This window comes from Aquila chrysaetos, chromosome Z (assembly GCF_900496995.4).
Source record: "Aquila chrysaetos chrysaetos chromosome Z, bAquChr1.4, whole genome shotgun sequence".
NCBI lineage: Eukaryota > Metazoa > Chordata > Aves > Accipitriformes > Accipitridae > Aquila > Aquila chrysaetos.
Window position 1 is genome coordinate 75,084,291 of NC_044030.1, and position 27,647 is coordinate 75,111,937.

General features: G+C 39.8%; 1 protein-coding gene across 2 annotated transcripts in view; it reads left to right on the forward strand.

Moving 5' to 3' along the window:
- ADAMTS12 (ADAM metallopeptidase with thrombospondin type 1 motif 12) overlaps positions 1 to 27,647 on the forward strand; it is a 165,676-nt gene that overhangs the window by 75,617 nt on the left and 62,412 nt on the right. For both annotated transcript variants that reach the window (XM_030005164.2, XM_030005165.2), the window contains exons 4-12: positions 12,015 to 12,211; positions 14,080 to 14,163; positions 15,860 to 15,984; positions 17,298 to 17,447; positions 20,003 to 20,146; positions 20,844 to 20,988; positions 25,122 to 25,214; positions 25,445 to 25,590; positions 26,431 to 26,600. In XM_030005164.2, coding sequence (XP_029861024.1) covers positions 12,015 to 12,211; positions 14,080 to 14,163; positions 15,860 to 15,984; positions 17,298 to 17,447; positions 20,003 to 20,146; positions 20,844 to 20,988; positions 25,122 to 25,214; positions 25,445 to 25,590; positions 26,431 to 26,600 — 1,254 coding nt within the window. The remainder of the gene's footprint in view (positions 1 to 12,014; positions 12,212 to 14,079; positions 14,164 to 15,859; positions 15,985 to 17,297; positions 17,448 to 20,002; positions 20,147 to 20,843; positions 20,989 to 25,121; positions 25,215 to 25,444; positions 25,591 to 26,430; positions 26,601 to 27,647) is intronic.

Genomic DNA, 27,647 nt, shown 5'->3' on the forward strand with positions numbered 1-27,647 from the left:
ACTTAGATATTTAGGACCTGGGGTCAGATCATTTCTTAGCCAGTCAATTCTGCAAATACTAAGACAAAGATCTGTCTAGAATCATTTAATTTTTTTTTTTTTAATTTATTTTACCTGTTTTATGTTTGGACATGAAATAATCCATTTCTGTCTAGTGCTTTATAACCAGACTGTCATGTTACAGCTGGAGAACTCTCTCAAATCCAGTCTTGAAAAGATATTTTTATCTGAATTCTTAACTTATTTTCACATCTGGAAGAGTTAAAGTAGGTAAATCTGTCTTCTTGAAATCTACCCAATGTTTTTGTGGTGGCAGTGCCCAAGAATAAGGGGATGTCTGTTGGGATGGTTTCAACTAAGTTCCCCAATTCCCATGCATATGGATATCCAGCAGCCTCTCTGTTGACAACTTGAAAGAGATCTTCTGCAACCTGTCACAGTTTAAGGTGTACATTTTGAAAGCTGAACTAGAAACTATTATTTCTTAGAAATGTGAACATATTTGAGTAACTGAATGATTAAAAATACCCTGAAAATACTAATCCAATGCCAGAATGTGTAGCAAAAACCTGACGTTGTAAACACATAGAATAGCTGCAAAGGCAGGCACTTTATATGATGAACATAAATAGACATTCTGTTCAATAACTTTGCTTGAAAATTTTTGTTTAAAAGATGCCAGTGGTATTCCAAACACTATATATTCTGTTTTACAGTATTACTTTCTACCTGTAAGCAGAGTGCTAAGCTAGCATTTACTCTCGTAATGTAACACCATAGATATTCACAACAACCACTATTCCTGTACAATGAGACAATGTTTGTGCTAATAAATGAAATACTCCAGTATTCTTTGGCATTGCTGCCAAGTAGCACAGAACAGTCTGTGTGCATACATGAAATTTTCTCAGCCTCTTGAACAGAGTGGCCAGATCCTGACTACTGAGAGGGATTCCTGGCCTGTGTCCGCTCCTGTGCCATGCTCAGGAATTGATTGAGAGCGTGCTTGTCGGCCCTTGCTAAGGCCATGCCAGGAACCATCCCCTTTAATAGAGTAGGCAAACAACTTCCAGTGCCTTGGTGTGTTTGTTCCCTGCCTATATTTAACTTACTGGAGTAGGCAAAGCCTGGTGGGGCAAGTTCCTGTTGTATTTTTTTGGTGAGAGGGAGAGGACTTGAGAAGATGCAGTGCCGTTTTGCTCCGTGACGCTTCAGGAGTGGCGTTATATCTCCATGGTACACAAAGAGCATATCACCTGGAGAGGAACCAAGTTGGTGGTGGGTGCTCTGTGCCCTGGCGGAGCATCTCTTTGGGACAGTGAGTCTGCTGAGCTCTGCAAGGGTGCCATTCACAGGAAGCCAAAGGTGTCAGTGTTTTATAGCTGAAGGTCAAGCAGGAATAAGCCAGTTATATTAGCGTAGTGGGGTTTCTCATCACTCCAAAATAGAAAAGTCAGATAGAAGTGTATGAGGATTGCTTCTGCATATGGAAATACGTAAACAAGTTTTCAGGAGTGATTTCTGCTTGCAGCTGCTGAGGTATGACCAGGGGGTTGGGTATTGTGCAAAAAGTTTTGGATCATTGGCCAAGCTGGAAAATAAGAGGGATTTGAGTGTAAGAGAAAAATTATGCATATGTTAGGGTGCACTCTGAAACATGATTTTGTTGTGACAAGAAAACAAAAGGAAAAATAGAAAGTTATTTCAGGTTTAAAACCATTTTGGTCTGGTGCAAATAAAGCATTTTTAATTTCTAGGGTGAAATGAAACATTTCTAGCTTTCATGTTCTTCAGCTTGTTTTAAGTAAACAACTGTATTCAGACTGAAAATGGTTGCATAATTTTTAAAGAAGTCTCATTTAAAAAGTATTGAAGTGAAGCATTTGACTTTTATGGTGTTTCATTGACAATTTTAAAATATTTGTGAATAGTTTCAGTTGACCAGAATCTACATTTTTGGTGACAAAAGTAGCAGACTGAAAATTTTCCTGCAGCTCTGGACTGTATTCATATGTTAGAGCAGTACTTTCTCAGTTGCTTCAATGTACAGCTGTAGAGACAACCAGTTAAACATTGTAGTAATGTCAGAAATCAATGCTGTAATAGTATTTTGTTGAATACTCTCCATGCTAACTCATAGCAAGTCAAGAATGCTGGTCGCTACTAACTGGTGTTACAGAACAGTGTTTCTGAGCCTTTTTTTAGTTGCATGATCAATTGGTGTGGGTGAGAAAAAAAAAAAAGAGTATTTTGTACAGTTTTCACTTTTGTCCAGCTAAAAATTGGCTAAACTTTGAGTGATCATTTGTGGCTCTTCTTTTGTTGGCTTGCTCATGTGTGTAGAAATGTTAATTTTTTTGAACTGTCTTGTAGATGCTTAATGGATCATCAGTGGTCAGGAAACACTGCTACAGAACACTTCAGACAGTCTGTAACTTAAGGGGGTCAACTTTTAATAGTTAAGACTAGTTAAATAACAAGTATGAGCTATACTGGATGCCACTGCTGAGTTAACCTCTTGCCACACTTTTTCCAATCTGTTACCAGACAAATATAATCAGTTTTTGTTCTTTTTTTACCAGGAGTGAGTGAAGGAAATATTAGAATTATTGAGAGGTGAAATGTAATGGTTTTTAAGGTGCTACCAAAAATAATCTCTGTGTGTAGAAGACAATGAGATGAGTACCTATAAGGTAGAGGCCCAGTGTTCCGGTAATATTGCCCAAGTGCAAAAAAATGCAAGATTACTATTTCTAGTAATAATAGCTGAGATGGAAAGAACGGCCATTGACTTTCAGAAGTTAATGGAGATAATGAAGAGCAAATTTTGTCAATGTTTTTTAACATACAATGTGCTTTGGAAGCTAGAGTCAGTCAAGTATTACGGAATATTGTTAAGTTTCTGTTTCTTCACAGAGCCTGTTTAGACTGTGAGCCCTCCTCCTGACAGAAAGCTTTATACAGAGAACATGAAACTCCTTGGTTAACTACAAGAGACTGCCCCAGCGCAGCTACTCAATAGCTGTTAGGGTTCCTATAGAGACTCAATACATGCGGATAGTGTTCATTCATGGTACCCAGTAGTATGTCTGGAGGGGGGGATACATGCTATGGGCTTGGGGACAGTTTGGAAAGATAAAGAGCTCATACCTGTTGGTGACCTAAGCAGTTTTGACACAATTTAGAGGACCTGTTTCAGTCCCTAAATGTTTTTGGAGTCTGTTCTGTCCTTAGCCAGCCCATGTATAGATACTGGGCCCTGTCCCAGTATGTGATTTGATGTGATTCATTCCACAGTTCACCTAGGACGTGGCAGATTTCAGCTCAAGCGTTTGACCTGGAGTCGTATCCTGAATTCCTGTATTTTTGTAACACTTATGTCACAAATACAGCCGACAAAATCTGCCACTTGCAAAGCGAAATTAATGTTTGCCTCAGCGGAAATATCTCTCCATGATTCAACTTTTCAGCCAGGAGAACATGGATAATTAATTCACAAGGTCGAAGAAGGTCTGACAAGCACAACTGTCTGCTTCTTGGTTTTGACACTTAGAGCTATCTGGAGATTCCTGGGGGATGAGCTGAGCAGCACTTCCCAAGCTGTCTTTGACCCAGAACAAGTGCAAGCAGAGCGAAGGCGGTGGAGCAGAGTGTGCCGACATCTGAGAGAGAGTTGGCCCTAAAAATGGCATGAGGGGTTCAGGGTGCCTGGGCTTGCTCATGGGAGTCACAGCTGAGCTGGAACCTTGCAGAGTATTCAGTGAGGGGAGTTTTGTGTTTCGGGAAGAGAAGAAGTGCAGTTAGAGCAAGAGGCGCAGAAGAATGCAAAGAGATCAGGACAAGCAGGAGGACAGAGGTGGGTGACATGAAACAGCTTTAGTTTGGCAGCCATGCTTTTCACGGGCAGCTGCAAACCAAACTGCTGAGGGTCAGTTCTTGTTAAGTTGGAAGTTTTCTTTGTGAGGGTGAAGCTATGAGCTGGAGCAGGGTCACAGCCTGCAGGGAGGCTGCATCCTGGTTTGGGGCCACCCAACACGCTGGGTAAACACAGGAGTGGTGGCATCTCGCGGCTGCTCTGTGCTGCCTGTGTGTTTTTGCCTGTGATTTCCTATCCCTCCACGAGAGGAGGCAGGAACAGCTGGTCCCAGCTGGTTCTCTAATGATCATTTGCAAGCGCAGAGAGACGCAAGTGGCTGATTTTGCTGTATTAACTGAAGGGAAATCATGAGTCAGAGAGGAGTTCCTGTGGTGCACAAGTTGGCTCTTGGAGACCTAGAGGAGGCCCTTAAACACACCCAACATTTCTGATTCTGCATGGGGAAGCATAAACAGGCAAAATAGTGCTGGGAATATTGGTTTTGTGGTGATGGTGATAGTAGAGGGAGGATTTTGTGAAGAGTATGTGTGTGGAGGGAGTCCTTCCTCAGTTGTTGAAGGCTGAAAAAGCCAATATGGGCATCTTGGGTATACAAAGCAGCAGTCTGTCCTCTCCAGCGAGGTGCAGGGAAATCTTGAGGTGTTTGCAGAGAGCAGAGCAAGACTGCAAGTGGGAAGAGAGGCCTCTTGTTTTCCTTCAAGGGGAATCCCAAATCCTTCCCTTCTGCTCTGCAGCTGTTTATCCCTGGTCAAACCATGGGAAACTTACACCCTGACTGGAGCATGGACTAGCATTGAAGGAAGCACATGTTAGGACTGGAGGAGAGCTTTATGCTGACACACCTGCCTCCTTTGCTGTACTTAAGCTTGTGGTTCTGTTGGGGAACAGAACAAAATGTTTCTTCATTTTAGGACTTCGATAGGTATCTGCACCGTGCAGAATTTGGTGTCTCATAAAAGAGGAGCTGCACAACATTTCTGAAGTAGAGTTTTTGTACAAGGAAATGCACCAGTTCACTTACAAACCCTGAATCAAATGTTATTATACTCAGTCATTCTTTCTTGAAGAGAGGACTGCTAATGTGCACCAGTTTTAGATTCAGTTAGTATTGTGCATTTAAATATGTAAGTGTGGGTACATAAGCTGCCTTAATGGCATTTGCCCAAGAGGAATGGCTCTCCCCAGTCCCTGTGGTACAGCACCCAGCCTGCAGCTGGGTACACAAGCTCATTAAAGCCCAGGAGGTAGAGGCCCCTTTCAGGTGCCTCGAGTCCCTGTAGTGGCTGGTTGCAATCTGCACAGCTTGAAAACCATGTTGCTCTCTTGTCCCAATCACATGCAAAGAGCAAACCTTCCATGTAAATCACTTACACTGCCCAAATCCTTGGAATTACAACCCTTAGTACTCCTTTCCTGTCTTTCGCCTCTTCCAGCATGGTTTTGCTTTTTTTGGCACCTTTCCTTGCATTGATACTCTCTGTCCACCATTCCTGTGTTCTCACCAACTATTGAAGCTTGACTTTAGGGCAGCCAGCAGTGAGTGCCTGTTGTGGAAATCACTTAGGTAACTGGATCCTGCGGGTTCATAACTGTCCTCCTGTCCATGTGTCCAAGAAGCTCCACAAAACATGTATCCTTCCAGAGTTTCAACACTTTCTTTCACTGCTGAATTCTGTAGTGCCTGCACAAACTTACCTGCAGCACGCAAGCTTAAGGAATAGAATCATGCAATCATTTAGTTTGGAAAAGACCCTTAAGATCATCTAGTCTGACTGTAAACCTACCACTGCCAAGTCCATCACTAAACCATGTCCCTAAGTGCCACATCTACACACCTTTTAAATACCTCTAGGAATGGTGGCTCAACCACTTCTCTGGACACCCTGTTCCAATGCCTGACGACCCTTTCAGTAAAGAAATTTTTTGCTAATACCGAATCTAGACCTCCTCTGGCACAACTTGAGGCCATTTCCTCTTGTCCCACCACTAGTTACTTGATAGAAGAGACCAGCACCCACCTCACTACAACCTCCTTTCAGGCAGTTGTAGAGAGCGATAAGGTCTCCCCTCAGCCTCCTCTTCTCCAGACTAAACAACCCCAGCTCCCTCGGCCGCTCCTCACAAGACCTGTGCTCCAGGCCCCTTCACCAGCTTCATTGCTCTTCTGTGGACGTGCTCCAGCAACTGAATGTCTTTCTTGTAGTGAGTAAGATCATTGTGGCCTTTTAGCCTTACTCCTGACTTAAGCAGGTTGGTGACCTCTGATCATGAGCATGTAATCCGTTTGGTTTTTCTTCATTATTATGTGAATGAAATTTATGGAACATTAATAGAAATTTTTGGAGTCTGATTCAAGAGCTTCTGGATACTATTCGGTTAACCTCGCTGAAAAGCAGATCAAACCTGACAATGCACAGACAACTACTTCAAGATGTCCCTTTCAGTTATTTGCATTAATTTTGTGTGAATAAATTTTCATATAGATATGTAAAAGAAGAAAAATTGTTAATAAAGCCCATATGTTTAAATTCTCATTTGCATCATAATGGCTCCTCAAAACTGCATTTCTCTGTTATTCTTAGGTCAACAGTTCTTAAATTATTTGCTAAGAGGCATTGAGACATAGACATAATTTATTGGGAATTTTTAATCTGCAAATATGTTTTACAGTGAGATGCATTCTGTTTCAGATGATACTTGTTTTTCATGAAATGAAAATAGAATTGTGTTGCAAGTTAAATTATTTTCAGATACCATTTTACCGAGTGCTAGGTTAATTCATAGAAAAGTCACCTTGTTCTAATCCATCGTATTAATGTTTTCACCAAAATAAGGGGAACAAGCCACTGAAGTTACCAAGTGAAGGAGCATGGAAAGTTCAAACAACATTGAATAATGTATTCCTAGAAAAGCATTTTATGCAGCTGTAATTTTTTATTGTGTCTTACAGACTTGGGTTTAATCCCTGCGAAAAAAAGTAAGAACATTCAGGCAGAAGGAAAATAGTGGTTGCAAAATGTAGAAAGCTCTAGGCATAGCTGTTTCCCACGAAGTTGTTCTCTATGTACCTCCTGATGCCAGTGGCCCAGAACATTTATCATTCCATCCTTCCAGCGTAAGTGGTAATGAGTGGCAGACACACTCATCAGCAGTATTGGATCAAGTGCATCAGTCAACACAGGTCCACTTTTAGCTTCAATTCTGCATTAGAGTGGTGTGACTCCACTGTTTGATACTTCATGTTTTTGACAGCAGGAATGTTAAAGTTAAACAAAGCTTGCAAAGTTGTAAGCTTTCTTTCTCTGTGCTTGTTTTTGTTGGGACTTGAGAGTTGTCAACATGGGGAAGTACGTGATTAAATAGCTGTACTAGTTTCCTGTGTGAACACTGCTTCACACTCAGAAAGCATTTATGTGATTTAGCTTAGCCAGTTTCAGAAATGCTTATAAAAAGAGCTGGTTTGGTTACCTGTTCAGTTTTAAATTCACATCCTTTCTTCCCTGTTTTATAACAGTTTTTCCATACAGCGTGTGAGCCCTTACTCTTGGCATTGTCAGTATCCAGCCTTAGTTTTGTTACAGATATTTGTAACCATGATTGTATCTGTAAGATACTACATGTACAAAATTTCTAGTGTATTTGGTTTCACTGATTTTGTTCTAGATAGCTGACTTATTTATTTCAGCAGAGATAGTTAGAATAGAGGAAGGTGTTCACTTACTGTATTTGAGTTTTGTAAATAATTAGTAAGTTCTTGCAGTAAATCAGCTATTTGAGTTGCTCTCCTCCTTCATGAGTGAAAGAGGAGAAGGTCCCACCTTCTTTATCCAGAAATGTGCTGGCTAGAGCACTGTCCTGGGAAGTCCCAAGTCTTTTATTAGATCTAGCTCCAAGCTGATGGGATAATAATCTCTTTTCAGAAAACACTGTTGATTTCCTCTGCCTTACTATCCTTTTAATTCTTATTAGCTAAGTCACTCCTCAGCCTTTCCTTTAGTTAGGCTATGATTGGACATGTGTATACTTTTTAGTGCTCGGTTCATGTTATTAATGATGTTTTCCTATGTTTATTCATCTTCTCTTGTACAATGACTCTGTTTCAACAGAGTTTATTAACCTCTTGAAGAACTCACCCCGAAACTACAGTCTTTTTGTTAATATTTAAACTGAAGGCATGTCTTAGAACAAAGATAAAGTGAAGATTATAGGAAAAATAATGTAGCAAGTTCTGAACAGTGTGGCATTTATTAGTCTAGCATTGTTCATACCTCATGTCTGGAGATGTAGCATTTTGACTGTGAATAATATAGAGTGGTAAAAATAAAAGAGCTCTTGCACAAAGAGAAAGGAGGTGAGGATAGAAAGTGAAGACATAAATCAGTACTACTATATTTCGTCTGACAGCCTTCAGTTGTAGGCTGCATTCTGCTCTTCTAGGAGTTTCCAGACATTTTCGCCTTGCTTCTTCAAAGCCCTGTGTATCTCCAAAGATATTGAAAGGTGGCTCTGTACAGTTAGCACCTTGAGGTCCCCTTGTGTTGCACAGTATGCTGCACTCTTCATTAAGCAACACCTGCAGGAAACAAAGGTGGAAAAAAAGCCTTTGATGTGGAAATCTCACATAATGCCTTTAAATGAGGTGAGTTGTAGCTGTTCTTTAAGGGAGTTTGGGGGGCAAAAAGGCAGAAATTAACAAAAAACCTTAATCAAGCAACATTTTGAGTGGATGAGTTGTTCAGAGTGAAGAACTTAAATGTTTTTTATAGTGAGACTATTGTTATTACTTCTTGAAGATTAGAAAGGTCTTTCTTAATAAGGTTTGGCAAATTGTGATACAGTTCTGTTGTCACCTAATGAAAAATGAAATTGATTTGCTAAAAGAGAGAATATAACTTTCCTTTCATACACAGAAGCCATGCAGCTTTAACCTGTACTGGAGAAGTTTGCACAATACTGTTTCTTCAAACACAGTTGAGACTTACAGTTAACTTAAAATCTTTCCTTGTAGCCTAGAGTTAAGGGTCCTGTATGTTGTTGAATTACTCAAGTAGGATTTGTATGGATAGTTTCAGGGGACATTTTTGTTTTTCACTAAAAACAATTTGGATTTTGATTTTAAAAACCAACCCTTTTGCTGAAACTCATTAGCTATTTCTAACTAGAGGTTGACAAAATGTTGTCATCTACACCATTTCTCCTGGTTATGCAGTGATATGGCTGGATATCACATAAGACTTACGGAATATTGTACGTGACTTGTTTGGCTGAATCAGGTTTTCTAGTAAAAGCCTCACATCTGCAAAATTATCTCCCACAACAGATAGAAACTTCTGAGTATTGCTGCTTGAATTTCATGCAGTTTGTTAGCTGAATCTCTTACCAACCTTCTTTTTATTTAGTCTTAGATTGTCTTGGGTATACTGTCAGCACTACTTTCATTTCTATTCTTAAGGACTGCAGCACTATACATACCTGTGTTACATCTCTTTCTCAAAAATACACGGAAACCCTCAGGGTTCAGGTACAACCTTTCTCTCTTCTGCTGCTTGTGGAGCGTGTTGTGCTCAGCAGTTATGATGGTAGAGTATAGGGAGGCAGGGTTTTCTCAGTACTGTATGTTACTAGGTCTCAGACCATCCACATAGAGGTGACTATTGCAGTAACTGAACAAAGACTGAGGGAGACAGCAGGACTGATGCTGCAGCATGGGTTAGTGGTGTTAGGGTAAAGGTTATAGCAGTCATAGTCCATTTCCCTTCTCTTAAAACAAACCCCCCAAACCAACAAAACCAAATAAACCACCCACTTTCTTTTCTTTGTTTTTACTCACAAATTATATTCTTCCATGTAGACAAGAAGCTATTTTTTCATGCAGCTCATTCTTCAAGATTAAGATAGAAAAATGTATGCCTTTCTTTGAGTCCCTTGGGTTGGTGGGAAGGCAACTTCCTTTACTCACTAACTTATTTTACTAGTTGACATATCTACAAGACAGTCTCTTTGTGTGGGTGCACAGGATGACACTGACAAGTGATTTGGGTTGGTAATCACAAAGGAAATTTATATCCTTGGGCTCTTTATTGTGACAGTGTATGGATAGTAAAAATTATAAGCTTACATGTTGATTGGAATTTATTTACATTTATTTAAACTTCTCTTACATTCAAATATTTTTTAATGCCGTTTGCCTTGCCAGGCAGGTCAAAAATCTTATGGTTCTTTGTCTTTCACAAGTAGTACTTTCAGTGTCTTTTAAAATGCAAATGCCAGTTAATGCAAAAAGAAATCTACTTACAACTATTTTTATTTATTTATTATATTCTAAATCTACAATATAGAATACATGACCTTCTGCATAGTATATTAATTCAGCTTTGTACGGTATCCTTTAAAAGGTGGTCAAGGGAGGCACAGGTTTCCATCTAGTAAAATGAACCTTACTGGGGTAGGTTTGTAGGTTTGTGTGCTTCTCGGTGGTATGTGCCTGGTGCTGGCTGAAATCCTGAACTGGTACTGCGATGCAGTGCTAACTGGTCAGAGTGTGTGTCAACTAATGGAGCTGCGGTGTACTGCACACTTGTGCACTGCTGCTCAGTTCTAGATGTGTGATGAGCCTGCTGTAGTTTTGGTTATTAATGTGGCATATTTCAATTTTACATGTAGGGTGTTGTCTGTACCAGCACTTCTTTCTCTAGGCATCTTTCCGACTGAGCTCAGAGAACCCATTTCTAAAAACCTGTGCATCTGCTTTTGCACATATACAATAAACCAAGATATCAATAACCTTTTATGCTGAGAGGTGTATTATACACATCATTAATAGTCCAATGGTGTCACATTTTGTAGATGTGCAAGATGCCGTGATACATTCTGGCCGCACTTAGGTCTTCTACAGGGCAGACAGCGCATTCATGACAAAGGCATAACAGATCTTCTTCTGGTGTGAACACAAGATTTCAGACTTAGCTACCAGGTCATCCATTCTTCAAGGGAAGAGTGCTCTGGGTAACTGTCCCTCAACACTTCGTGGTGCTGGGAGGTGGAGGTAATGCTGGATGACTGTCCCCTGCCACACAGTAATGGGGGTAATGCTGGACATGCCATAAGCACTTTGAGGCAGGAGCTGTCTTTCTGGGCTGCGGATGTGCCCCATCTGGAATAAGGACATCCTCTTCCATGAGTGAGATGCCAAAGGACTACTGCAGTATCTGTAATAGCAACAAGCCCACCTGATCCTTCCTAGGACTCAGGGAATCCCAGCACTGTAGAAGTGTTTCTCTGGCTTCTGGGTCGGAAAAATGCCGCCAGTTGCCGTCAAACTGGCATCTCTCACTGCTTTTTCAGGCCCAGGGGTATTTACATCCTTAGTATTTCCCTGGTAACACAGTCAGCTGGCATTCAAAGCTAGAATGAGCGGAGAGTAATTAGCCCCACTGAGCGCAGCACAAGGTTGCTAGCAGCTCTACAGAGCAAAGACTTCTTTCTGAAAGGCTTTAGATGCACGGATCCCAAAATTATAGTGGAAATGGTAAGTGTCTTGCCTGTCAGTCAGACATGACAGGAGCTGAGAAGCCCGTGGCCATCTGCCTGGCTGATATTTAGATGACACCTACTGGTGAAGTGTCCCCACTCTTCAGGGATATTTTCCATGCACAGAACAAACCATTCTCAGATGTGCCATAGCACTGGGCTTAACATGCCATCCTGCTGAGAATAAGAGCTGCCTGCGGAGAAAGCATATCCCTTATCTTAAACTATGAACTGGTGTCATTAGAAAGTTGAGCGCCAAACCACAGAAGAGAAATTCCTTGAAAATGACATCCCCAATTCAATTTTTTAAGCTTGGTTCTGTCTCACACTTTAATCCCTGGAGTTTGAGTAGGGGTAACTTTTGGATGTGTGTTTAATCTATCTAGGGGGGTATGCAAAACTTTACTGGACAGGGCCTTTTGCAGGCTGGTGCCACTTCGGAGTTGACCCTGCTGTGGGTCAGGTAGGTGGCAGCCAAAAGTCCCTCCCAACTTATATCATCCTGTGATTCTGCAATGCTGCCATTCTGTCTGCAAGTGTTACAGCCATACACTTCAAATTGAGCTTGAAAATATTTTCAAGTCAGTGTTGCTTCTTACTCTTCCAGATACCCTCAGCTTTTTCAAACAGCAGCAGAATCGGAGGGAGAGGTGGGAACAAAGTCATATGGCTGTCAGAAAGGTCTCTCGGCGCTCTGTCAGCAAGGAGCGATGGGTGGAGACGCTTGTGGTTGCAGACAGTAAGATGGTTGAATATCATGGAAGTGACCATGTGGAATCATATATCCTTACTATAATGAATATGGTATGTACAATATTTCCTTTTTTTAGATAGGTGAACGAAGCAAATTTTAACTTCATTGTGTCACTGATCTCCTTGAAGCAAGTCTGTAATATTGTTCACTGAAACAAATGTAGTATTATTCATATATATTAATTGAAATTCTGTATTTTAAAGTATTTTTTACCTTGTATTTTGCATAGGCATAATTTTTCTCTGGATTTTAAGTGAGAGAAGTTTCATAGCTATAAATCCTAGCACTAATTTTCTTTCCACTGAAATTCCCTGTCTCCCCTGGAACCTGTTGCTTATTGGTGATTTCAGGTTGGTAGCTACAGCAACAGAGAGAAATTCTACAGTTTTAAGCAGCCCACTGGAGATTGTAGTAACTTAGCAAGAGCTAAAATGTCAGTGTGTTACTGTTTTGGTCACAAATCCAAACAGCACTATTTGAGCTATTATGAAGAAGGTTAACGCTGTCCAAGTTAAAACCAGTACAGCTCTTTTTCCGGATGAGTATCCTGCCTACAACACAAAGTCCATGTTGGAAAAAAAAAAGTTTATCTTTCAGTGTTTTCCTGTGTGTCAGGTTTCAAAATATAGGTCGATCTGGGAAAAGCAATAGTGTTTCATGAGACTGCATACAGATATGTCTTCTGTTATTATCTGTATCATGGTAGATACTGACCTTGGTAGGTCTATTGAGGATGTCTTCTATGTTGTTATCGTGGTTGGTGTGTAAAATATGTGACATTAATCACAGTGTAATTCTAGCCATGGTAACAGATCTGTCCCTTATGTTTATACAGTATGTTCCCAACTGTCCCCCAAGCAGTCTGACTAGCTACTGAGGCAGTAAGCCTGATAAAACAGACACAAAGCTGATATGAGCACATGAGGTTTTGTCCACACAGGGAGAATATGTGGAATAAAACCCTGTAATGATCAGATTCATGAACAAACAAGTCTTAACATTTTCCCTGCAGTCTGTACCTGAGATATTAGGGTTAATCACAATGATTCAATTTTCAATCTAGTATCTTGAAAAAGACCCATATCCAAATCAGACCTTTGTAAACATAGTTCCCACTTTATTTTGGTAATTTCCCCTTTAGTGGTCTTCTCCAAAACAGTTTTGACCCAAATGCAATCCATTTTGTCCATTCATATTTCTTGTGATATATGGCATAGCTCACATATAGATAGCCTATGACTATCTTCTATTCTGATTCCCTTTCCTTCTACCTAATTCAACATTGTGATGACATTTATGACATTTGGGTCAAGTTTTTGCCGAGTTCAGTTCTTGCTCGTTTTTTATGTGAATTCTTTTTTTAACTGGTTCATTTTCTTTGCTTTTGTTCTTATTATCCTCTTCTGTGCTGTGAAAACACAAGAGTATACATCATTTAACTGTTTTCTCTTTGCCTAGTAATGACTAATTTTTGCTTTGTTGTGGCAGAAGCTGATTCCTATCAAATCAAAACAGAACAATTTGATATGCTGGTTTTTTGGCACCCTGAGTGGACTTTTCCATCAGTGTTATGTCACTCTAGATGTTGCGTTCTTTTCTGCTAATGTTTTTTAAGAACTCTGAAGTTCTTGAAAGGGAAATGGACATAAAATGATCTTGTGACTCCTTTTGCTCTTTAGCTTAGTAACTTTTGTCACATCCTGTATCATCACTCATTTGGCAGAGCTGCCTTTTGCAGTAGTTCTAACATTTATTGCATTTCAGTAAACTTTCAATGAAGTGCATTGAGGATTTAAAAAGCAAAACAACACCCCTGCCCCAAAATGAGTAGTGTGCTTGAAGTAAATGTTTTATTTTCTCTCTAAAGTCCTGTTCTGCTAAAGAGGAATTAATCTCATACCTCCTGGCTCTGGCACAGGTCACAGGGTTGTTCCACGATCCAAGCATTGGCAATGCAATTCACATTGTGCTGGTCCGGCTTATCCTCTTTGAGGAGGAGGAGGTAAGGTTTTTATTTTCCTCAAAATGTCACTTATGAAACTTGGGAGTTCAATGCATCAAGCTATAATTATAGAGAGGAGGGTTTATTTGCTTAAAATGTGTTCATTTTACTCTTCTATTAATCTTTGGCATGTCTGTTTTTAGAATAAATGCTGCCCTGGATAGCTAAGTATTTAGATGATGACTTAAGGTATTTCTGCATAAAACTGCCACAGAAACTGTAATTAAAACAGGCAAATTAGGAATGGGGAAATGGAATCATATCAAAAGAACATGGGATGCCAAGGAAGACTAGATGAGAAACAGAAATTATGCATCATCACTCAGAATCTAATTACCTAGCATTACCTGAAATGTATTATGAAGTGTAATGCTAGAGTATTTGCAGGTCTCTGAAGAAGTAAATCTGTTATTGTGCAGCTCAAACACACGTTTTTCTTTTTAGATCTCTTTCAAAAAAAAAAATGAAGACTAAGTAGATACTAATTGCTGTAAACTAGCTATATAATGAGATATAATGATATAATGAGAATATCTCTCATTCAAAAATATATTGCTACATGCTTAAATACATGCTGATTGTCATCATTTTATAGTTATTTTAAAACACGGTGTGTGACATAGCTTGCTCTGACTGCAGGGGCACATTATGAGGATTTTCTCAGTGGCTTGTGATTTATAACCACAAGCTGGATGGTCCCAAAGCTATTGAAGGCAGTGAACCAAGCCATGGGGCCAGGTTATGTCTTCTGAAATAATTATTAGCACAGAGTCTATCCTTACAGCCCTCAGTGTAAGGATATGCAGGCCAAAATCTGTAGTTTGCATCTTAACAGGACAATTAGGACCTGAAGCCCATGATGATGTCCAGTTAAGTTTACTTGCTAAATTTCTGTGGCTGTTTTGATAATAAACCATGGATTCCTGTTCACTTTAGCATGGCAATGTTGGAAGCAGCAGCATTGGATATCTTTCAAAATTTGGTTTTAAGTTAGCCAGAAACTACTGTCTGGTAGCAATGTTATTTAGGTGCTTTGTAAAAAGATTACTTTACTTCAGTAGAGTAAACTGAGACAAGATACAGTGAATGCCCAAGACCAGAAATGAGAAAATATGTTTTTGAATTAGTTTATTTTTGCATACTTTGTATTTCAGAAGAAAGTTCAGTAACTTGCATGTATACTATATAATAACAGGATGAGGAAGAAACATCTATGACTGCATTGTTTCTCTTTGGAATTGAAAAATATTGTGAAAGAAATACACCCTTAGAAGCAGAATTGTTCCCTGACTTTGTTGATGTAACATTGAATGACAAACTTGAGCATGAAGTCCCACAGTAATTAGTCTTTGCCTTCTCTTTAGAGGAAAACTTGCTTTCAAGAGAATATAAAATGTTTGTTTGAAAGTTTTAATTCAGTCTTGGATCCTATGAAGCTCACTTACCAAAAAATATGTAAATTTCTGCGTTTAATTTTTCTTTTAGCTGCACCAATTACAAAAACGTCAACACTTTAACTTAATATTCAATATGTTAGATAAATACATGTCATTACTTCTAATGATGGCTCTAGCTTTAGGCAAAAGCATAATCAATTGTGTTTCAAAGATTACCCAGCTTCTTGGCTAACATCACTGACATGTTATTGCAATGCAGTGTGGTCTTTATAATAATATTTTCCTTCATTTCCCATTAGCAAGGCTTGAAGATAGTTCACCATGCTGATAAGACACTAGCCAGCTTCTGCAAATGGCAGAAGAGTGTCAATCCCAAGAGTGACATCAACCCTACACACCACGATGTGGCCGTCCTTCTAACCAGGTATGACAGCAGTTCAGCAGCTGTGACTGACTATTGTTTAGTTGTGTTTTTTTGGTGGTGGTATTTTTTTTATAGGCTCATGCCATCATTTAGTTCATCTGCACAGAACCCAGAAAAGTGGTCTGATGAAGACATGCTGTTTCTGAAGCACAGTGTCAATGCAAAAATAACCTTGTGTAATCGTGTCTGACACTCATACAGGCAGAGAATATGAGCTGTATTACAAAAATGTGGTTAAAGTTAGACCTACTGTACCTTTTAAAGGGATTGTTTTTCATTTGTTTTCAAGGTACATATAACACTTTATGTTTGTATGTGGGTGTTTTATTAGAGATGCATCTTAGTCAGGAAATTGAAATCTGTATATCCTGAGAGATTAGCAATTTGCAGAGCTCAGGTCATTTTCCCCACTTGATCCTATCTTGTTTTGTGCTTGATCACTCCTCTGTTCTTCTTTGAGGCAATATACCAAACAACGTAGCATGTAGATGAACAACTTCATAATGACAAATCCTAAAGTAATACAGAGGTGCAGCTCAGAATGGAAGAGTGTTTTGCGAACACAGTGCTGTTTATTTTTAAGCTTTAAAGTGTATGATTTTTAAATATTATCTCCATATTTAAGGAGACACAAAATGGTTTTTTACATGTGAGCAAGGGAGGCACAGAAAATTTAAAGGCTATGTCTGAGGTTACACAGGGAGTTTGTGGCAGGGCCTGAAGCAGAACTTGTACAGGTCTGTAAAATGGATCCAAACTGCACACAACTGAGAGAAAAGATTTGGTCTATGGTCTGCAAAAAAAAAGGCCTAAGTTAAAGTCCATCAGGAAAAAAAAAAAAAACAACAAAAAACCCCCCGCAAGTGGTGCAGTAAAGACAGTCAGCAAATCTTAAAATAAAAATGAGAAAAAGAAGTCTCACAATGATGCATTTACCTCTCCAAAAAAACAGGCTTCAAACAGTTCACTTGAATGAAGCTGAGTTATGGTGAGTTTGATAAACTGTAGCTCAAAACGCTGTCAGAGGTGGAGGTTGTAAAACTTTTTCTTATGTGAGTTGACGATAAACATACGTATTAGGCACTACAGCAGCATAAATATTGGCTACAAATTCTAGCAGTATAGTATTATAGTAGCAGAACAAGTGCGTGTTGTTGCTGCATATATGTTTGTAAAAATTTTAACGCTATGCTTTGCTTAAAATGCAAATTAGCAGTGATACATTATAAGGTGGAGACTTACCACCCATTGTAAGTGACACTCTACAGTTGGTTTTAAGCTCTTTTAATGGCACATCTCTTTTGTGATTCTAGAAAGGACATTTGTGCTGGCATGAATCGTCCATGTGAAACCTTAGGTTTGTCTCATCTGTCAGGCATGTGTCAACCTCACAGAAGCTGTAACATCAATGAAGATTCTGGCCTTCCATTGGCTTTCACTATTGCTCATGAACTTGGACACAGGTATGGTTGAAAGTGAAGGGAGAACCTAGCTGAGTTTAATTTATTATTTGCCAGACAGAAACAAAACAAGGAGTGAGATAATGTCTCTATTATTCAAACCGTGTTTGTTTTTTCTAAGCAAAGGAATAAGAAGGAGATTCTTAAGCCTTTGACTTTTGTTTATATTTACAGCTATTCAGTCTGCCCCTTTTAACAGAGTCTGCTAGAGCAGTATATCAGGATGAAATAATTAAGCTACAAAGAAACATCACTTAATCGTTCTAATTTTTCCAAACAGGTACTGAATTACTATGCAATTACTTTACATGATCTCTGAATCAATCCAAATCATTTACATACAACATACCTGTTTCATTACATCAGGGTATTTCAATATTGCAGATTAGCTAGAAACCAGTTTTGATTCAAGCAGTCAAAGTTCACAGAAATATCAAATCTTTTTTCTCCTTTCTTTTGAACAAATAAAGACACTTTTGGGTATTTCTTAACACCCGGTACCTTCTGTATATTAATATTGCTATTGTGGATACACTTAAGTCAAGTCAACTGAAGTTCCTGGGCATTTAGTTTTGGACATGGCTAAACTTTTTTTATGATTGGGTATTTTTGCTTGAAAATAGATTTCTCAGTATTTCTAATTTCAAAGGATGTTTTGGCTCGTTAGTTGGTTTGTTAAACTCACCTGAAAAAATTCTGATTTTTTTGGATCTGTTTTGACACTGAACTGTTCTCCCCAGGGTAAAGGCCTATCTCATGGATACTCTGGTTTGGCTATAAAGCCTGCACTTTTCAGCTGGACCATGTTGCTTGGCTAGGTGACATGATCACTGCTGTATCTACAATCACATTACTTTCATTCTGCACCCAACCACCAGTCAGGACGAAGTCTGTATTTCCTGATGGGATATAGTAATAATAATCTCATACAAAGATCACTCAAGTATTGATCCTGTCACCTGTTAATTGGCCTTTCTTTATTCAACCCCCCAATTGCCAGAAAGGAAATAGTGTAAGTAAATAATGCTGAAATCATTACAATTGGATCTGGGTGCTTTGGGTTTAGTTACTTGGTTCCCACAACCTCTTGCAGATGGGGAGCTTTTTTCATTAACACTAGTTATCTGAAGACACTTATTCCCCATAGAGCAGTGTGTGACCTTCTCCTGGTCTAGCTTGGGTGGCGGGTAACTCACTGTCCTTTGGATGCTGTGGGAGTACTGCTATACTTGCCTTTGCAGGAGTGGTGCAGCGCCTTGCCTCTAAGAATTGTCTTCACAAAGAAAATTGAATACTGTAGGGCTTGTTGTAAACATGAAACCATCCTTCCCTCAAGCCAGGTTAGAGTACATATGTTAAAAAGTTCAAACATGAACAATAAAAGTCTGTAAGAACACGTGAACAAAAAATGAGAAGAAAGCCGTGCATGCGTTCCTTGGATGCCAAAAGTCAATGCTTTCCCATACTGTCCCTCTAGATGTTCGCCTTCTCCTGTGTCAGCAGACCCTGTTCATGGAAAGGAGCCTGTCACTAAGGGGACACACGTGCTTTTATACCTCAGAGCCATTACTGAATTTGATTCAGGCTGAAATAGTGCCCTGCTTTTGGAATATTTGAGTCATGGTACAATTATATTTTCCAGAAACAAAGTCTTAAGTGGTTTGACCTCATTTTGATCCGTGACTGAATCGCAACCTGAGTCAGTTTTCACTGCTCTTTCATACAAGGGCTTATACAACTTCAGATGTTAACAGTGTAGGTGTCAACATCTTCATATGTCAATATCCTTGTATTTTATTATTTCAGATAATCTACTTCACGATGAGATGACGTGGAGGCATGTATGTTTAATCAGCTGAATCCAACCCAAAGTTTTTAATGTTTATGACTTTTACAAGTTGTTGAACAAAGAAATGCCTTAATAAGTCAGAGAAGCTGGAAAGAACCATGTTGGGAAGACCTGCCATGGAGGTCTGTTTGTAAGGCACAGTTTGAGAAAGCTAAATAGGAAGAAAGACTGGAGGTTGTAGGCTAATTCATGGAACGTTCAGTAATTTGGAAAACTATCTCTGTCTCAAAAGAGATTTAAAAAGAAACAAGCAATAGAGACATGATTATAAGATAGTGGTAAGACAGAGTGTAACAAAGCCTGATCTTTGTTAAGGTGGTACAAATCTGGGATCCAAGAGCTAGGAAGCTGTTAGCTTTAGCAGCTTTGACATAACTGAGATTTAAACTGTGACTCCCAGGTCAACTGTGCAATAGTGTTTTGACTCCCTTAAAAATACACCTGCATATAGCTCTGACAGCCTGTTCTTTATTTTGTGCTGGTCAGTATTACTGTACATAACAGACATGTTTGAAAGCCTGTTGCAGTGTAGATTTTTTTGTAGGCTTTGGGTCAGATCTTCTATATGGCTTTTTAGCAAAAGGTATCTACAGCCCACCAGGGGAAGAAGCAACCTTAGTGTCTTTTTAAGCACAGTGTGGAACCCATAGATAGATGTTGTGGTACAACCAATCAGCTGGAATTATTAGATGTTGTTTTTTATCTCCAGTTTTGGTATCCAGCATGATGGAAAAGAGAATGACTGTGAGCCCATTGGAAAGCGCCCATATATTATGTCCCGACAGTTGCAGTATGATCCTACTCCGCTCACGTGGTCACAGTGCAGCAAGGAATACATCACACGTTTCCTAGAGTGAGTGATCAGGTTGTAGTATTTCCCTGAAATGAGTACAACTGTGTATGAGACATTTATGTGGAGTTTAAAGTAAATCCTGTATTATTACGTTACTAGATGTAGGTCTTTGTAGTGTGCTTGAGTTAATTCCCATGGAGGGCGTACCCCAAGCTTATTGCTTACTTAGTATTTGGGAAAAGCTCCATTATATTCTTGCCTTCTGAAAGTGAACTCAAGTCTTGTCATATCAGCTCAGGTTTGGTGCAACCTGCAGCTTTTTGCAGTTATCAGGAAGAAAGAAGCATTTCCATCAAGGACTCTGATGGAATGTCATAAATGTTGCCCTTGCCCACAATAACATACGCTTGACTTCAATGACTTGTTCAAATTCATTATGTTCTTTTTAAGAGCAACAATATGGTATAACTTTAAGCAGAGGCTTTGGTGTGCTCTGAAGCCACACTGCAAACCATAATGACCTCATAATATTTCCACTTTGATAAACTATATTTTGCCTTTGTGACCCACCCTAACTAGGTGGAGTGCTGTTTGTTTGCAGCACTTCAGTGTATCTTAGCTGGAATCTGAAAGTACTATTTCCAAAGGCCATATAAAAAATTACCATTAAGAATTAGATATTGAAAGTCTGTATAGAAGTGTCAAAAAAGTGTGGTTGTGGGTTAGTTTTTTTTAATATGCAATTTTTGTCTTTTAGCCGTGGGTGGGGATTCTGTCTGGATGATATCCCCCAAAAAAAAGTTTTAAAGTCCCCAATCATTGCTCCTGGAGTGATTTATGATGTGCATCACCAGTGCCAGCTTCAGTATGGTTCCAATGCTACTTTCTGTGAAGATGTGGATGTAAGTGCTGTATGTTTTTCTTCATTCTCTTAATAAGAACTTAACCTTCTTGAACGATGTGGAAGTGCAGTCAGTGAACCTCAGTTGCTAACTACAAATGCAGCATATTCCAAGTCTCATAGGCCAGATGTGTAGCACAGGCATTGCCTAACACTGTTTCAATTCCACTCTGCAGATTCTGGAAGTGAGTTGTTGCACTGTTTGCCTTGTATTTTGCAAGACCTTTACTGGATCTGGCCCCATATCTATTGTTACATGCCTGTCCTTCAGCAGTAGAGTCATTTGGGTTTTAAACTTATAATACTGATCTTAGGTAAATTATCAATGCAGCTTAAATCCCATTTTAAAAATCAAGATGCTTCAAGCTTTTAGCTTTCAACTGACCAAATCGATTCTGTGAACAAATCTTCAGTTCCAGGAAGAGTTTTCTGAAGAAACCAGGATTGTGCTCTCTTCCCTATGTCCTGATTTTTCACACTCTTGATGGTCTAACTAATTAAAGGAAATTTCAGTCTATGTACCCTGAAGAATCTTTATTTTCCCATCAAATATGAGCTTTTTATGTGGAAATATGTAATTTACAAAGTACCCTGGGGTTTGTCTCACAGCACAGCAAAACAGTGTTGTATGAAGATGCAAGGGAGCAGTCATAGCAGCACAACTCTCTACAAGAGCTAGGAGCCACTGCGGAGTAACAGGTTGTATTAGCTAAGGTGCAGTGGTATGGTTTTTTAACTGTACCTAGCATGTTCAGGGCTATTTGGCTCTGTACAGCATTTTTCTACATAGAACAGTTCAGAAACAGTGGCTTCAAGTGCTAGTCTAGCTAAGTGATCACTAATTTTTGCTGTGTTTTGGGCAGCAATATGCAGCAAACATTGCAGACAGCATCCAGCTTGCTCCCCTTGTTAAACAGGGCTGTGCACAAGTGGCATCATGGCTATCAGCAGTGTTGGAGTGTTTTTTAGGCAAGGTGTTGTGCACAGCTGTGAATTGGGGACTGCTGATGTTGACTGTTTATTCCATTCAGATAATTACATGTATCCTCATCTACCTTTCTATTAGGGAGATTATTTCTGATTTATCTTCTCAGCCTTAATAGATAACACAATTACCAGTGTTGAACTGCAACTACTGAATCTGAAGCAGGTATTGAAAGATTGCTTTCATTACCTGCTGTTCCAATTTCCTCAGTTACCATAATTTGTCTGTTGGTACAGACAGAAAATTAAAGGTAGTTTTGCAGTATTGGTTCATTCTACTTCTCCTTGGGTTTGAAGCTAGTAGGCCTTTTACATTCGACATCTCCTGATTAACCAATTTTACAGCTAGACATATGTCAGAAGATTAATTGGTATAATCTCATTTTGCATTTTAGTGGAAGGGCTGTGTTTTACAGGTAGCTGAACTGGCAAGGAAAGGAATTGTGAATAGTATAGTCTGCCTGGCATGTTGCATGATCAGTGTAGTCATTTTGTCTAAGAGGTCTGACTGTTCTTTGCCTTTCCACTCTTTACTTAACACTCGCTCAATCACCAGGCTACATTTGTTCTGTAACTTTCAACGTCTGACTGAATTCAATCCACAGATTCTTTTTGAGAGAAGAATCTGTATTTAGGTGAAGATGTCCCAGGGTTCAGTGATTACGCTTAGCAAAGACTGAGGTTTGTAATTCAGATAGTGGTTTCCACGAACCATTTAGGTAGTAAGTCCTCTAAGCATCTTGTGAAGCACATAAATATTATACCTCTAATAAGGAAAAGAAAAGCAAAATACAGAATAGGGGGAGGAATTTTCCAGGTGGTAGGTAGATCCATAGTTTCCTATAGGACAGGGTGTAGGAGCTCAAAATCCTTATCTTATTGCCCTCTCTTTATCTCCAAAACTTTCACTGACTTCAGTGAAACTGGGTTTTTTTGGACTCAAGTTTTCTTTAAGGCACAAACTCTGATCTTATAGATTGGGTGGAAAGTGTATACTGTATTGCTGCTGATAAAAATCACTTGCCTTGCAGTGAGTCCATGCTAATGTCATGAATTTCTGGCTGTTGCCTCCAAAAGCACACAGTAAACAGTGCTTTTTCATTTACTGTTGTTATTCCAGGATTCTTAAAGATGGAAAAAAGGTCTGCTACATGGAGATCAATATGGAAAAATTCTTGCAAAGCTGAAGAATTTCCTCTGTGAACTCTTGACTTTGAAATCTATGAGTGCACTTCATAAAAATGTAACCGTCAGTGGAAAGCTGTGTTCGGTTCCTGTGCCTTTCTCTGGTGTCTGAAACACAGTGCAGGAGTGCACTTTATACGCTAAAAAGCACAAAACATATTCTTTATACAGGATTTAAAATAAGTGATGATTTTTGTAATGAAAGAAAATTCATCGGCCAGAACACTTGGCATAGCTCTGCCTTGAGAACCTGACAACAATGGCTTAACAAAGAGTTGCTAAGTAATGCTGCTCTTGAACTATAAATAGGGAACTGCAAAACAACCTTTGACTTGTATACATTGCCCAAAAGCAGCTAAATGAGCCGAGATGCAATGCCCCAGACATTGTATTCCAACTGGAGATTTTGGGTGCTCTGAGATGTTCTGTACTATCAACTTTCTTTCTGGTGTTCTAGATGACAACCAAGGTGAACACACAATGCAGAAAGTAAATAAAAGGCAACTTTCTCAAAACAGACTGTGCCCAAGCTTAGCTGTTTTAAATAGAAGCAGGTCAGAAACCAGCAGCCAAGTTTTGCATTTCACACTCAGCCAAACGTTGCTGCTAGCTCCTTGGGGCTGGATTTTTGCAAGTGCCCAGTTTCTGTGTTGGCTCCCAAACCTGGCATGTTGCTTGCTCTGAGAATCCCAGTGGATGTTGCTAGTGAGATCCTTCTTATTGACTCCTTTCTCTGATGACACTTACAGCTATCCCTGCTTCACAGGTAGATGCTGCCAGCTCTGTTCCCTCTCTCAGTGCTGAACTCTGTGTTTCAAACAGCCTCAGCCAAGACCTGGCCCAGAGCCCCTGGGCTTTTGCTTCTGCTGTTCCAGTTGGGAGTGCACAGTCTCTCTGACACCCCTGGTTTCCCCAACTGGGAAGTAGTCTTCCACACAAAGCCCTGCTCATTCAGGAGTTCCCAAGCATGCAGGGCTCCTGCATGTCAACCAAAGGAGATGCTGGTGTGCATGTGAACTGAGGAGGGGGGAATAGCCCTTGATGTCTCTCCTCACTCTCTAGAGAATAGTTCTGATTGAGTGAAGAAGACTTGTTATAAGGTGGCTGTAATGTTTCTTGCCCTGCTAGCTTTGTCAGCTCTCAGAAGTTTTTGTCCCTTCTCTGGAGTTGACCACTGCACGTGGAACAGCAGCTAAAATGCTGTGCTTTACTGGCAAGGTACTACATTAAGCTGGCACCAGTTTCTGAGTAACTTAATATGCATGCATTCACTAACCAGGGCCCTTACTCTACCCAGCCCACTAGGCTTTTTTCTCTGCCAGCTAGCCTGGACTGCTTCTTTGAGATCATTCCCTTTGCCATCTGCTTGGCTGATGTTTTAAGAGACCTGTGTTTTGATCTCTTTTTTTCCTCATCCAGTTTTGGGACCTCCATGAGTATTAACCTGGCTGTTGTACTTGGAGACATGACGTTGTTTTTACTTACCTGGCTGGCTTCTCTAACCTTCTTTGATTTCACTGTATGTTTTCAGGCAGACAGCAATGCAAAATTGAACATTGTATTCATTAGTACTCATAAAATGCAAATAGTACAATCTCTGTTCACCTTCACTATAAACAGTAGTGCCCAAACTTCATAAAGCCATTTTTCCGGTGTGTAGCTGTGAGCTGAGCAGCCAATGAGGAGAATATTTGAATGCATGTAGTTCAAGTAATTCACTTGACAGAAAGTATTCACCATTTTGTATTTGTCAGATAGTCCCTCCTTGTACACCAAGAAGGAGTTCCTAAATTTGGACCCTTGGTGGGTGCTAACTTTGTGGAAAACCCTGAACATCTGCCTCTGGAAATACAGCCCTTATAAGGCTTTGTAAATGGATGTACAAAACTGTGGGAGACTTTTGAAAATCTTAGCTGTAGAAGTTCAGCTCTGCTTCAGACTGCTGCAGTTTTCTTTCTTTTCCAGAACCTTTGCCAAACACTCTGGTGCTCGGTGAAAGGCTCCTGCCGCTCCAAACTGGATGCAGCTGCAGATGGAACTCGATGTGGAGAAAACAAGGTGACTGTGAGCCATGCTGCCTGGAAGCTGCACTGCCTGCAAAAGGGCAGCAGAGGAACCATGAGTAGCTCTGTCATTGTTCAGCGTGAAAGAGGGGCATCCTGTGACGTCTCCATTTGCACTTCCACTTAAGTTTTCGACCTTCAGGGACTGAAATAACAAACAATTCACAATAACATTTTCCTGCGATGGTGATCTTAAGCTGTTTGTCCTTTCTCTTCTCTCTTCAGTGGTGCTTCTCTGGTGAGTGCATTACAGTAGGCAAGACTCCCGAAGCAATCCATGGCGGATGGGGCGTTTGGTCATCCTGGTCCCATTGCACAAGGACATGTGGGGCAGGAGTTCAGAGCGCAGAGAGACCATGCGATAACCCAGAGTAAGCTGAGTGCACAATCTTTTCTTACCTTTTATTCAAGACCCTTGATGTACTTATGACATTGGAAACTCTTTTATATGAGACTGTTATCAGCAGGTGCCACAGCAAGACAGACACTGAACACCTCTCCTTCCCAGTTAAGCATACCTGTGTGAAATTCAGTTGGCTCACCTTTTAGAACCGTCATCTCGTTCTTTAATCCTTAACCTCCATGCAGCTTATTTCTACACAAAATGAAAAAAAAATCCTGTTATTTAGCATTCAGGCTTTGCAGAAACAATAGAAATGTTGCTTCAATAATACTGCCACACCTGCCAGATGAAAACAGTAGCTGGCAATCTGTTCCTGAGGGAAATCAAGGACTCACCTTTCATGTCTTGTTCTAGTCATCAGCTTTGTTTGAGCTTCAGACACATGAGTTGATAGGTACAGAACATGAAAGGCAGAATTTTCTAATACGTATCTGAGTTCATGAAGACCCTACGTCTCATTTTCAGAAATCACTAAGAGAGTGCCTAACAGCAGAAATCACTTGGCTTTTCTGGAAGAACCATCAAGCATTCTGGAAAAAATTGTATTTTGGGGGAGTTCATTTAATAAGGTAATTTGTTGTGAGCTCAGCCGGGCAATGCACCATGCAATTCTTTGGGATACAGGGTTTGTCTAGATCTCTGTGCTCCATACTGGCATGTTTGGGTACTTGAACATGTGAATGGTATCTCTACCCTGTCAAGGATTCAGATTCACCTTGTTATCCCATTGCAACCTGAAAGACATTGCTCTTTTAAAACTATTTTTTATACAGAATCTCATGTCGCAATCTCAATGTTCCTTTTCTAGACCACAATTTGGAGGAGACTATTGCACTGGAGAAAGGAAACGCTATCGGATATGTAACGTTAGCCCCTGCCGCAAAGGCTTGCCAACCTTTCGTCAGATGCAGTGCAGTGAATTTGATACAGTTCCCTACCAGAACGAATTTTACCACTGGGTTCCTGTTTATAACACAGGTACGAAGCTACAAATTTTTTAAGATCTTGTATAAAAAGTCAAATTTACAGACCTATGAGAAACCTCTATGAGGGCAAGAAGTCACTGAGTTACAAGTCTTTAATTAGAGAGAAAAACCTGGTGTGCCTCCATATGTAGGTGTGCCTTTTATGTATACACAAAGGCAGTGGTTCTCCTCTACAGATAGATGTTTCTTCAAAGCTCTGGTGTTAATGGCTGTGAGTGTAACTAGCCCAGTTCCTGGAAAGATATTGCACGCAGAAAAGCTGTTGAAGTCTTGTCTATACTAATTGTTTGGGATTGACCTAAATCATCTTTTCCAGTGTCAACTGCAGAACAAGAAGTACAGTAGTATAGTGTAGAGCTGCATGTTTGGGCCTGCAGGCATCACTGCACCCAATAAGCAGAGCTCTTCTGCTGCACAAACATGGCTTTACTACTTCCAAACTCAGATCTGCATGGTAAGTGTACCTGGCACCACACTGAAGAAGTACTACCTTAGCAGGTTCGGTTTTGTACTGCCTTGTATTGTAGAGACAGAACCGATGCCTCTGCCTTATAACTTGCTTTGTAACAGCTAGTTACTAATTACAGGGGTTATAGTTATTACCATGCAGTTTGATTCTTGGTGTATGCATAAACGTAAGATGTAGATTATCCAGTAGAAGCTAGTAATTTTTTAATGAAAGAATAAACCAGAGAAGTGAAGCTCAAGATTGAACTTTCATTTTCATTTGCCAGTATTATTTTTCAGCATGTTCATTGCATTTTCACAGTTACTGGCAGTTCTGAATAGGTTTCCTAAATTTCAGCTACTGTTTCAATTTTTTCTAAGAAATATACCATTGAAGATGAACCCGGAGCAGACAGACTTACAGGAAAATTTCTGATGAAAGAAAATATGGTTGGTAGAAAAAGACTTTTTCAGAAGGTCTCCCAGTAAAACAAACCATGCTAAATGCTAACAGCCTAAGGCTTAGTCCAAAGCCAAACTCATAAACCATTTTCTACAGTCAACTGTCACTGAAGTCGGGATTCCAGTCCTC